We start from the raw sequence: 13,729 nt of genomic DNA, 5'->3' as shown, positions 1-13,729 counted from the left end.
TTAGCAATCAGTGTACTGTGTCCACACCACCTTTCAAATTGGCAGGACTATTGAGCCCACTTTGAATAAATCCTAACCTGATTTAACTTATGCTAATCATTGTCAACCTAAGCTCACCTAACTTAATAATACCCAATCAAATTTAACCATACCAAATCTGACCCCTTGACAGGTAAGCCATGCGAGACGGGAATGATTGCCATTGTTGATCCCCAAGCTCGGTGCATTGTCTTGCGTCTCTACGAGGGCCTTATTAAAGTCATCCCACTTGACAAGGACAACAATGAACTGAAGGCATATAATATTCGGTAAGTTTGTGTATTTTATATGTCTTTTACACACATCCTATTCTAATTTGACCAGGGAAGAACAGATGTACAATAATATGAAGATATATGTAATAAGGTGGAATAGATATAAAAGTATGGAATAGATATTATATGATGGAGTAAGTATGTTGGGTTGTATTGTGAAGGAATGTTTGATAGTTACAGACAGATAATTTATGGAATGTAATGCAGTAGAGCACCTATTGTACAAAAAGTTTTAAAGGTTATTTAGGGTTTATTTTTAGGTCTATAGATAAACTATAAATAAAACATATGATAAGGCCAACTTTGAACCTCAGGTATGCCCCTTAAGCTTACCTACTGTATAGTATAACAGAATACTTGACTTTTCTAACTTCAATATTGCTTTTGATGTTATTGACATTACTGAAAGTTTTAATTTTTTTCCAGAGTGGATGAACTTCAGATCCAAGATATAGAATTTTTATATGGTTGTTCAAACCCAACGATAATTGTTATATACCAAGACACTCATGGAAGACATATCAAAACGCATGAGATCTCTCTGAAAGAAAAAGAATTCTCCAAGGTAAGACAGTAGTTGAAATTATGTAGTGAGTAAGGTTTAGATCTTTAATTCTTTGTGTTCTAATCATCCACCCAGCAGAGTCTGTCCATCTGTCTGCACATCCATCTTAAATATTTGTATTCAAATTGAAATACTGTATTACAGTTAAGAAGTGTTTGCTAGAATGAATTCTCCAGTTTTTTAATATATCTGTAGAGGGGTGACTGACTGTGTGTATGAATTGGTAGGGAAGGATCCCAATCACAGCTGGGTGTATCACTGTGATCACCATACATTGGAATATTTCAGTTGTAGTATAGTGTCCCAGCTGGGTAATTCATAGCAGACAACATCATACAGTGACAGCTGGTTATCTACATATGGTTATACAGTATTATCTCTCTATACCGAAATAATTGGTGAGCAGCCAGTTTGGTATCGGGGGGGTTCGGTATAAAATGAATCCAAAATATTTGTCCAGTGCGTATATATGTATATATATGTATGTACTGTATATATATGTATACTGTATATATATGTATACTGTATATATGTATATATATATATATATATATATATACTGTATATGTATACTGTCTTTTAGATGTACAGTGGTCTCTCGGTTAACGAACACAATTCGTTCCAGAAGGTCGTTCGTTAATCGAAACCACTGTTTCAATGGGATTTTGGGTAATTGGTTCCAGCTCACCGAAAATTACATACAAAGTAAAAATAAATGCGGTAAAGTACACTTACTTTGAGGTGTGTATGTAGAAGGCTTCTGGTTGATGATGTTGATGGGAATTAGAAGTGGGGGTGGAAGAGAAATCACCCCATGCTTCATGCCGTCATTTCACCTATAAAATTTTTAGTTCACTAGGTGTAATTCAAGATTATTTTCTTTAAATCAACACCACTGCACTATATATTGTCAATATGTAAAATAAATTTCAGAATGACCAATAATTGTACAGTAAAAATGTAAAAATAGTTTATGTTCAAGAGAGCCACAAGCAAGATGTTACCTCCACTGACCAGAGATACAAACTGAAGCCTTTGTGGGTGAGTCAAGTGGCTGATTGGTTTACCAAAAACTAGTTTCCTGTACTGCAATTATGTTAAATTCGTGTTAAAATGACTAAAACTTTTAATATAAAACTTGGAAAATTATTGAATAGTACAACCTTCTTGATATTTACTCAAATGGGAACGAATTTAAGCCCTAGAACCGATTACTGTATTGGCGGACTAATATTCCAGCTGGTGAGCAAGCGACAACATGTTGACATGATTTCGTAAGAATTTCGTTAACCGAATTGAAGATTCTTATGGAAGGTAATTCGTTAACCGAGGCGTTCGTTAACCGGGGATCACTGTACCGTATGTAATAAAGAAAAAATAGAAAAGTTGAAAATTATTGAAAAACATGACCAGTAAACATTGAATTGTATTATTTTTACTCTTTTTATGCTTTCATTATTGTAAAATATATATGCTATTGTTATTGCTGATTATATGCCTACGGTTTTAAGTTTTGATATTACAATTTGCAGTTCAAGTTACTTTTAGGGGTGAATATAGTGATCTGAACAGAGGCTAATGTGTGTATTTATGGAGAAAATACCTCATATTAATTTTTTTTTTCAGTACGTAATCAGAACTTTTAAGAGAACACCTTAAGCATTAATGGAAAAACAATATAAAATATTTCATTTCTAGGAATGTATTTAAAATTTACACCATAGTAACTAATAAAATCTCATGTTTCAAAGTACTGTACTAAATATACTGTATATCTGGTATTTCAAACTCCCTTTTCCCTCCTTTAGTTCAAAATAATTATTGGGTAATTGGTGTTAACGGATTTTCGACTTTAGCGACAGTGGTCTTCTCCCAATTAGTCCGTTATCTCGAGGGATTACTGTATATACAAATATGGCTGCCAGTCAACCAAAAGGGACCTGATGACCTGGTTGCTTTATTTTGATAGTCCTTGCCTAGATAGGCTTATGTGTCCATGACAAATATAGTACTGAATATCATGTATCTCAAGTGCAAGGTCTGACCCTGAGATTAATACAATTTAAATTATTCTCAGCGGTGCCTTGATTGCCGCAAACAGAGGCACTGGTTAAGGTAAAAGGGGTATCTCCAAGAATTGATAAGTGTCTCCCACAAAAAGAGCCGGGAGGGGGGGGGAGGTACTCAGCACCCATCCTTCCTGTGGCTGTGATGATGAGTAAATAGTCAGTGACAGACATGTTAGGTGAAATTAACTAGAAAACATGGGCAGTACAGTGGTAATTTACCTCTCAAATTTTACCTTTTGCAGAGACAGAACTGAAACATTGTCCTTTAGCAGATGAACCTCAGTGAGTCATAACCCGAAAGAATAACATTAAGTGCCTTCTGCTTTATATTCTGTTTTGTTCTCGGGATAATTTGGTAAATATTATGTGGAACAAAGAAAAAAGACTACTGTAATGATGTTAGAAGAGGGACATACATGCATTCATGCAAGCACACATAATAGACAGTAAAACTGACAGTAGTTTGTGTTATTATTGTTTTACACATTTGGTCTTAGATTCAGTTATATGTGTACCCAAATTCAGTGTTAATTATTATTATTATTATTATTATTATTATTATTATTATTATTATATACACACACACAGTATATTAACTTCTATGGAACGCAAGACTCAGTGAAGGCACGACTGCAGAAACATGGATGCACAGCTTTCAGTACTGTTCTTCATACTGCATTTATTTATTTTTAATAAAAACATTATTATTCAAAAGCAGCAATCTTACATTAATACAAAGAGTTACAAAATGCTTGATACTGGAGTACGGCCAGAGCAAAAAATACTGTAATTTACATTATAAACTTTGATTCACAGGACCAATTAGTAGACCAACCACCAAAGTGCCACATATTGGTATGTTTATTCTAGTACTTGCTTGAACAAATGTAATGTGCTCATGAAATATTCTAAAAAATTCACTTAACATTTTTAAATAGTAAATTCAAAATTTTTTGAGAAATGTGAACTAATGTAGAACCAGTTGTGTTGTATGAAGATGTTAGCGTGCAGCTTATTGTGGCTACTGTGATGTTCATTTACATTATGAAACATTTGGTACAGTATATTGGTATTCTCTATTAATAACTGTACGACTTGATATTGCTACATTACAGTCCTTGTATTTAATTTATAGTGTGGTTTTTGTAATGTTTATATTGATTTTAAGACTTGTAAATTTAATTTATATTAATTATACTGATCTCTATATATTTATTACTGGTATTACCTGTACAGTTTGTACCTATCAGTGTACATTTATTGGTAATTACTGTACTGCATAGTGATCGCTGTATACATTATATTAACTGCTGTATATTTATAAATGTATGTTAATATCTGTACTGCTCTTGTTTACACATAACATTAACTGTATCCAGCAATGTATGCTTGATATTAACTGTATTGATCTGTGTTCACTAACCAGCAGTCTATAATTTGCTGAACATTTGGTGTGTGTACAATAATTCCTCTCTTACTACAGGAATGACATTGCATAGACTTCAAAGATTCACTGCAGGTGCTCCTTGATGCATCCTTTACCATCAGTATTCACCTTCCATAGTTCCTCCTAAAAACCTCTGTGTTGTATCTTAGTGCTCAAATAACAAAGTATGATATCTTAACTCTTCCTCGGACAACCCCTCAGAAAGTTTACACTTGTATTTGGCTTTTATAGCCTATGGCCTATTGTGAGACCGCTAAGATTCATCTACATTAGAACATCAATATACAGAGCCGTCTGTCTAAATGGGGGCTTGACTTGTTCCTTCTGGATCAACATAACTGCTGACAAATTTCTTACCCAATGAACCAGAATGAATACAATACATCAAATCCATTATCCAGTGGTTACTTTAAGAGTCCACGAGACACCAAATTTATCTCACATACTTGAACATTGCCTAGATTCTAATTAAGAACTTCCTTAGGTTTAGGTTACTACTTTTAAGGTGTCCACAAGTTACCTTCTTGATCATGTGGGTTTGTTAATACAGTGATATTCCCATTAGCTGGAACAATTGGTGCAGAGCACTTCCGGGAATGAGAGATTTCCGGGTAACGACACGACTGTCTCAAAGCAGGAAAAAAAAATCCCTCCTCCCCGGAATTTTCCGGGTAACAGAAAAATGTTCTCGGAAGTTCCAGAAGTTGCCCATTACATCATCTTACGAACCCGGAAAAATATCCCTCATCCACAGAATTTTCTGGGTAATGGAGATTTTTTCTCAGAATTTCCAGAAAATGCGCCTGATTTTCACCTCTCAAACCCGCAAAAAAAAAATCCCCGGAATTTTTCGAGTATTGGGAAAAATTTCTCAGAATTTTCCCGAAAATGTGTCCCTCGGAAAATCGTTCCCAAAGCCGGAAAATTTCTGCTTTGAGAACGATTTCCCCCAAAAAACTTCAATTCCGGCTATCGGAGCGTTCCAGATTTGAGGGATTCCTGCTAACAGAGATATTACTGTGCAGGTATTTTCAATAAACTTTATATTTATACCTTAATAATACAATGATTGACAAGGATCCATGTTATAGAGTGAGTAATCAGACTCTCACCACGATTTTGATATAAATAGAGTACAGTACTTAGGTAATTGTCCCTAATTAACACTCCAGTATACTGTTATCTAGGTCTTGAATTTATTGCCTTAATCCCAGAATTATAACCAAACATATACATGGCATAGCCCTCTGAGCTTTCATCAGTTGGCACATTATAAAGAATATGTCTTCCATTTACCACAACCATAAATTCTTTATCCAAATGCCTTAAACTTTTGCATTAACCTTATTATGACAGGGTTTGGTCAATGGTCATGAAATATATCTCATAGAAAGATTACTTGTAATGGCTCACTTTTTATACTTTTTTTTTTTTTTTACTTGGCACCAGGAAACACTGTAGTTCTTCAGAATGTAACCTCTAAGAAGATATTTTCTTCGCTCATCTTTGCTGCATAAATGTTTTCATACTCAGATCTTTGCCAGTATTCACAGCCATTCACATTAAATCCTACAAGATAGCAGGGTCTTGAATTAAACTTCAATCTTTTCTTAAATGGTACACTTTTGCTTTAATCAATTTCCAAGGCCAAAAGCTGATGAATTTCACTGTAAATTAGAAGGTTGAGTACAGGTATTTGCATCTTCTCACATGTTAAACCTTCAGCTCATTCAAGGTTAAATTAATCCTTTTCAATGCAAATTGTGTTCTTACAGTCTGTATCTAAGTGTTAACTCTGTGATGAGAGCAGGTTTCCAACACATGTATACCTTAGTTGCAAACGTTTTAGAATAACCTGAACAGTACTTACACTTCCAATATAATCTGAACAGGTTGTCGACACTGGTACCAGCTCCATAAGAATTGGATTTGCATGAGTGTTGTTTATACTGTACTGGGGTAAGGTTTGCCTGAACAGCCTATTCTAGGAACACAACATGTGTATAACTTATGGCTACCTGGATACTTGTGGATGAAAAATACCATGACCTTAAGCTTTTTAATTTTCCATTCATTCAGCTCAAACATTTAAGGGACCAATATTACCCAGTAGTTCTTCCCTTGTTTTGATTTATCTTTATTAATAATTTCTTGAAACCTGATTAATCTACTATTGATACTGTCCTAACTTTATATTATGCTTGATTTTTGTAGACGCTTCATTAAGACATTAGTTCTTGATGAACTCTAAACTGGATTGTGTGGCTCAAGGCAACACTAGTAGTCATCTGTGGTTTCTTGTGGCTTGGTTTTCATAGCTGAGACTGTGCTTTATAGGTACACCATGACACTGCTCTTTGCTGGTGAGGAATCTTGAAGGTCACTCAATAATGACCCATAGGCTATAAATGAAAGAATGATGCATGAAATTCCTTTTTATAGCCAAGGGGAAGAGATGAGATTTGGACTGCTCTTGTTCCTTAGGTAAGGGTCTGAGTTGGCATGAGATCTGAATAGTAAAGCTATTGGTCTCATATTTATTGCTAACTGGTTTGGGAAGAGAGGTAAATTTTTGTAGGGTTTGGTATGATAAACCTGAGGCCTGACAGGTTCTTGAAGCTTCATCTAAATGAGGTGTTCAAAGCTCTGTTTTCACCCTGATTTAGTGGATGAAAAGTTTTTTGTACAGCCCACACTGATCTTGTGGGCAGTTCAGCCTACCACTGGAACATATCAACCCCCCCCATCAGATGTTAGGCTCAAGCAGGGGTGTTCTAGTATGGGTGTATCACAGGTCATTCTCTCCTTCCCTTTGCTTTAACATGGAATTTCATTCATCGGTCCTCCATTTTCTCCTGACTTTCATGTTATCAGGAGGTGTAGAAATTATGCTGCCATTACTAAACAGTTCTTGCATAAATAGTTGAAGATGTAGCTTTAATTGAGATTCTTTCCTTTCTTTTTTCTTTATCAGATTTCTGGACTCTTGGTGATATACTCAGATATTTTTTAAATATTATTTTGACTCTGAACTTCAACAGATGCCATGGAAGCAAGACAACGTGGAGACAGAGGCATCAACAATAATTGCAGTTCCTGAACCCTATGGTGGAGCAATTATTATTGGTCAGGAAACAATCACCTACCTGACAGACACTTCTCATGTGACTGTTGCTCCGGCACTTATAAAGGTATTGTACATAGAACCACCTTCATGTAATACTGATCCTTGGTAGAATTGAATGAACCACTGCCATACAATAGATAAAAGATGTAATTAGCTGCGGTCTCTGACAATTTAAAGAGTATGTGTTGATATGAGATACTAGCTTGTTTTATTATTACAGGTGTTGACTGTTATACGATTGGGTTTGGGACACTGAAAAGCCATCGTAAGGTGATCAATCGTATATCAATATTAATAACTCACTGAGAAAAATAGGTTAGCATTCAGAGAGGTCATTTTTCAGCTTGTAATTTCAGATAGACATACTTAATTATTATATTTTAATCTTGTTACATGCGCACACAATCTTTCTTACAAAATGCAAAAAAAAAAAAAAAAGTAATTATTATAAGGTAAAAAACATAAAGGAAATATAAATTTCTTATGTGCACGTACATAATAATTTTCTTCTTTCCTTTTTTTTATTTTACTCTCTTACGTGCATACACAATCTTTCATGAAAGAATGTGCAAAAAAATTGTCAAGTAAATAAAGAGAATAAACATTTCTTACATGAGCGGGAGTTGTCACACAGAGCAGGGGGAAACATACTTTTCTATTTTTTTACTGTTACATGCACACACAATATATTATAAGGTCAAAAACAAGGCAATAAGCATTTCTTATGTGCACGGGAGTTATCACACAAAGCAGGGTAAGGGGGAGAGGAGTGGGAGGTCTCAGCTGTTCTCTGTCTCGTGTCCCATGTGTAGTGACACAATTACCAAATGGCAATGTAATATTTTTTTTTTGTTTCTATTATTTATTAGTATAATTTTAGTTTTATTCCTCACATTAGTGGTACTGTACAGTATACTGTACACTTATCTCCACATATTCGCAAAATTCAAATTTGCAAATTCACTTATTCACGAAAAATTATTATTAACCCTTTATACAAATTTTTTGACTGACCATTGGCAGATCCTCATCTCCCGCAAACACTTGTGGTTTGTCAGTTCTCTCATGTATGCGGCACTATCCTCCCCCTCTCACTTCACCCAATACAGGTACTCCCCGACTTACGACCGACTCGACTTACGTCCACCCGCACTTACGACCGCCTCAGTAATACCAAAATGTGGTCAAATTATGTGTTTTTGAGTCCCAAAGTCAGTACACAGACAAAATTTTCATCTGTAATTCACTTTAAAATGGCTGGCAAGCTTAAAAGTGAGTGTTTTGTGGTGCTGAGAAGAAAAAGAGACCCAAATTTTCGATTTTCTAAGTGTTATTTAAGAATTTCCGACTTACGACCATTTTGACTTATGACCTGGATGTCGGTCCCTAACCCCATCGTAAGTCGGGGAGTACCTGTACATGGACGCAGGAAGGGAGGGTGCTGTAGCACTCCAATATTTTGGATATAAGGTGCTATATATTGCACCATAGAGTATCGAGGACACCAGAATTAATATTCAGCATCCGTGGTAAAATTTGATTCTCGTAACACCCAACAACCTCTCCCATTCATGACAGGTGACTGTATGCAGAACTATATTTAATTTACAGTGTTAATCCTTTTATCGAATTCCAACTACAGTAGCTGAATCTTGCAGGTATCCCAACTTTGTCCCCTTTTGTCCTGTTCGGTAAAGATTCAAATTTAGTCCAACAATCCAAATGTAACTTAAGTCATTCATTCACGTGTCTACCACCAGTGGCACTATAACTACCTTGTTAAAAAAAATTGCAATGATAAACAATAAAATTGATACATAGCATATCATAAAATACAATAATACATATTTTATGTACACTTGGTAAAAACATTATCTTTACAATTCTTGTGTGAACCAAAATGACACCACAAATGAAGCTTTTGATATTTACCAATCACATTGTAACGAACTAATTTTATATATTGATTGGAATAACCAAATTAGGCCTACCACAATAGGTAGGAAACATCTCACAATCATGCCTCCCTACCATAGTGAGACAACACAATTGTTCAGTTCCAGATTTATCAGACTACCCCTGAAAGAGGCTTTTTTTTACCGAGTGTACAAAAAATAGCTCCTTCCACACTCAAATTATCATCTAGGTGATGTCACACAGTTCAACCAGGCAATCAATGAGCTGACTCTAAGAAGTGTGTGTGTGTGTGTGTGTGAGAATGTGACATCACATCACATTAAGGGCAGAGACGCGGGCAGTACAGTTCACTCTGCCTCCACACACATGTTCACCTCTCACACATACACACCTATGCTCTTCATTTTCCTTATTTTATAGTTTTATTTTTTATTTTCTTTATATGTAAGCCAGATTAGAGTACTGTATTGTTCAAGGGCAGATGAACAAGGAGGGAACCCAACCTTACTCTCTGATTGGATTTTTTTTTTTTTTTTTCAAACCATTAAAGTTGTTGTAGAATCCTCTCCCCACCCCCCTTTCTTTGTGAGAGAGATGTTAATTAATCACAGTTGTGGTTCCAACCATGGACACACCTGCTCACCATGCAGTTCTCAAAACATCTACCCTCCCACCCACCTACTGCCTGATTGTATAGGTCTCCCAACCAGACTGGGGGTGTCTTATGACATGGGTAACATACCTTTGTCATTTGACACCTCCAGTTGGACATATTGCCTATTATATGGCTAGGCTGGTGGCAAGATAGCAACTAAACAATGACCTTGGCCAGTAGCACTACACTATATTTGCTATGTCTCCAGCATTTAATAGTGCCTGTTTCATCTGTCAACATATCTTCCCTCTTTTGTGTGTGTGTGTGTACTGTACTGTACTGTACTGTACTGTCTTTCAACCATGATATTGCATTCAGAAATTTACTTTAGTATCTATGTCTTGATCACAAGGGGAATACCATAGCAGAATATATGTTTTGTGAGGTAAAGAGAATTTTTTGGCATATAATGGAGAACAAGTGTGCTAGATTTTGGCCACTGCATCATAGCAGTAAAGAAGGCTTACAATGGTCAGAAAAATACATTAATTAAAACCTCTTATCTCTTGTTTTTGCAAATCTGTTAAAAAGAATTGTACAGAGAGATTCTTCTTACTAAAATGTAGTTGTCATTACTGTGTGCGTGCAGGTGGCCGTGAATCACTAATAAACTGGTCTTTTGTTAACTGTACTGTACTTTCATTTTATATCATGTGCTGAATTAGGTATTACAGAATATTTTAATAATACTGTACATATATAAAAATATTATTAACATATAGAAACTTTTAGATATCCTTTTACTATTTTTTTAAAATTATATTAAACAAAGGTTTGTTTTGAATTTTTTAAACCTTATTATTAATTAGTTTGAATTTAAAATTACCAACAGACAAGTACCATTGTGTGTTATGGTAAGGTAGATGCCAATGGCTCAAGATACCTTCTGGGAGACATGTCAGGTCGCTTATTTATGCTGCTGCTCGATAAATCAGATGACCGAGCAGAGGCTGTTGTCAAAGTTGAGCTTCTAGGTAAGATTTTTTTTTTCTTTCATATTTTATATATATATTTATACTGTATATTGTTGACTGCTATCTTCCATAGTTCTGTCAGTGATGCGTAATTTTACCATATTTATTTAATATTTGCTTGGCATATGGATAGTAAGAGAGGTGCAAATTTGGTGAACAATCAGTATAATAGGATGTGAGTTGTAGGTGAGTAAGCTGCTGTTTGTCGGTGACAGTTCTAGTGGGTAATTTGGAAAAAGGTTCCTTATGTTAGTGAATAACTTTGACAGAGTATGTGTTAGGAGACAGATGATCGTGATGTGAAAATGCAAAATACTGTAATGAAATTTATCAGGAAGGGAAGTGGGGAAAAATAAGAGTGATCTTGATATGAAATATATTGGAAGAACTTGAAGAAATTATTCAATACTTCATAAATAATAACACTGAAATCCCACAGAAGGAGGAAAAACACAGAAAAAATAAGTTCTGTATATTTCGACCGTAACCAGCTGAAGAGAACTGTACAGTAGGTTACAGTTGAAAGATGCAGTGTTTTCATTTCTGTGTTTTATTTTCTCTGGTGGGATTTCAGTATAATGGAAGAAGTTGAGTATTTCAAATATCTGAGAGTGGGTTATTTAGATGATTATTTAAAATATGTATGGAGAACTATAGGGAGGAAAGATGGGGGTTTACAGGGAAATTGTTGAGGATTGAAGCATGGATTATGAATGTAGGAGGAAGAAGTAAATTATAAATGACAGAACTGATGTGCTGGAGGGCCATGTGTGGGGTAGGTATGATATAAAGAATAAGAAATACAGAGATGAAGAGGTCATGTGAAAGTAAAAGAAGTTTTGGGTACAGAGCAAATCAGGGTTTGATTAGGTGGTATGGATATAATGGTTGAATGGGAATTGAAAGATTTATGAAGAGGGAAGAATTCATAGGTAGATACCATAAGGGAGATGGGAAGACTAAAAAGATGGAAGGATGGAGTGAAGGATACTTAAAGGTGAAGGGAATGGGCATTTAGATATCATGGAAACATCAGCATGCATTAATGAGCAGAATCCGTAGGTAAATTGGATGGGGGATGATTGTATATACTGTACCAGTACTGTACTCAGCTGCTGCACCACTACTATCGAGTTCCTTCTGATTTCTGTGATATACCATCTGATCAGTACCAACTATTTTTATTGTTAACCCCTACACCCCGGGCTAGGGTGCCGCTGGCCGTATCCCCCACGCGGAGTAAATCGAGAAAAATCAACTTTTCCAAAATTTGTTTTTTTAAATTTTATCCTTTTAAATGATAAAACAATAAAAATATAGTAAGAAAAAATATATATTGACCCTCTAGAAACTTCCCTGGGGCCGCAGTGGCGAGGGAGATAAAAGGACAGCTTGTTTTGACGGGGAGTGCTCGTGGTCACTACGCACTTAGAGACCATTATCTGCTTGCCTTTGTGTCTGGGATGGCCAGTAATGCATATATTTACTGATCATAATACTTATTTCCTATAAATAATTTATTTAGAATTTATTTTATTTCCATTATTTTTCATAAAAAGTGCTCAGCGACACCCACGCAGTCTGTTGCCAGGCTGTCTGGCTGTCTTTGTGGTTGGGAGAGCAAGTAATGCATATAAATAATTATCGGAATAATAATTTCACAAATAAATACATTTATAACATAATCATAGCATTATTTTCCATTAATACTACACTACAATACAACTACTGTTCGTACACTACTTTTAGTGTCAGAGGTTGAGGGATGACACTCTAAGGCTACAGGCTAATGCGTACTAACCGCACTGAGCCCACCCACGCTACCCTGTGTGTGGTGTGACCACCAAATAGTCATGCTGGGAACTGATAACCCACGCTGGGCATTCAAACAATGGTGCGAAAAGGCTCGCGTTCCGGAATGTCAACCGGGACCCCCAAGATGAACGTTCCAGAACGTCAACCGGGGCGTAGGGGTTAACCATTTTTAAAGTCCTACTGTGTGTGATATAGTTTTTTGTAATAATCAACAAAAAAAATTTTCTGTGTGTGTGCTTGCTTTACAGGTGAGACTTCAATCCCCGAGTGTTTGACTTACTTGGACAATGGCGTGGTGTTTGTAGGATCACGTCTTGGAGACTCACAGTTAATCAAATTGAACACGGAAGCAGACTCCTCAGGCCAGTATGTCACAGTCATGCAGACATTCAACAATCTGGGGCCCATTGTTGACATGGTTGTGGTTGACTTGGAGCGACAAGGCCAAGGACAGCTGGTTACGTGCTCAGGTTTGTTTAGTTATTTGCCTCGAGTATCTACATTGATGACCGACAAATAAGTTGCACGGCAGTTTCATGTTGGAATGTGGTCATATATACTCTTATCTACAATTTAATTTTAATTCTTCTATATGTCACATCATCATCTACACCTGATTTTCCATATTTCACATTATTTATTACTCTATTTTTTTCAGTCTATCCAATACCCATTCTTCTAATTTTAGCTATCTTTACATAACTTGGACAGCTGCCCACATACAGTAATCCAGTGTTTTTCGCGGGAATTACGTTCCTGAAACCCCCGCGAAAAGCCCAAACCGCTAATACTCTTTTAGGAATCACTGTACCTGTGGCCACCAAACAGCTCAGGTACGTCATGCAC

At 35.9% G+C, this 13,729-nt stretch overlaps 1 protein-coding gene across 1 annotated transcript in view; it reads left to right on the top strand.

Annotated features, from left to right (window-relative positions):
* The window catches only part of LOC121861501 (DNA damage-binding protein 1-like), a 61,784-nt gene that overhangs the window by 12,422 nt on the left and 35,633 nt on the right, over positions 1 to 13,729 (top strand). The window contains exons 4-8 of the mRNA XM_042359299.1: positions 173 to 308; positions 741 to 879; positions 7,437 to 7,586; positions 10,927 to 11,068; positions 13,132 to 13,353. Of these exons, the coding sequence (XP_042215233.1) occupies positions 173 to 308; positions 741 to 879; positions 7,437 to 7,586; positions 10,927 to 11,068; positions 13,132 to 13,353 (789 nt within the window). The remainder of the gene's footprint in view (positions 1 to 172; positions 309 to 740; positions 880 to 7,436; positions 7,587 to 10,926; positions 11,069 to 13,131; positions 13,354 to 13,729) is intronic.

The sequence above is a fragment of the Homarus americanus genome, unplaced genomic scaffold (assembly GCF_018991925.1).
Source record: "Homarus americanus isolate GMGI-L3 unplaced genomic scaffold, GMGI_Hamer_2.0 scaffold24260, whole genome shotgun sequence".
Classification (NCBI taxonomy): domain Eukaryota; kingdom Metazoa; phylum Arthropoda; class Malacostraca; order Decapoda; family Nephropidae; genus Homarus; species Homarus americanus.
The sequence above is the reverse complement of the archived record's forward strand: the minus strand, read 5'-3'. Positions and strand labels throughout refer to the sequence as shown.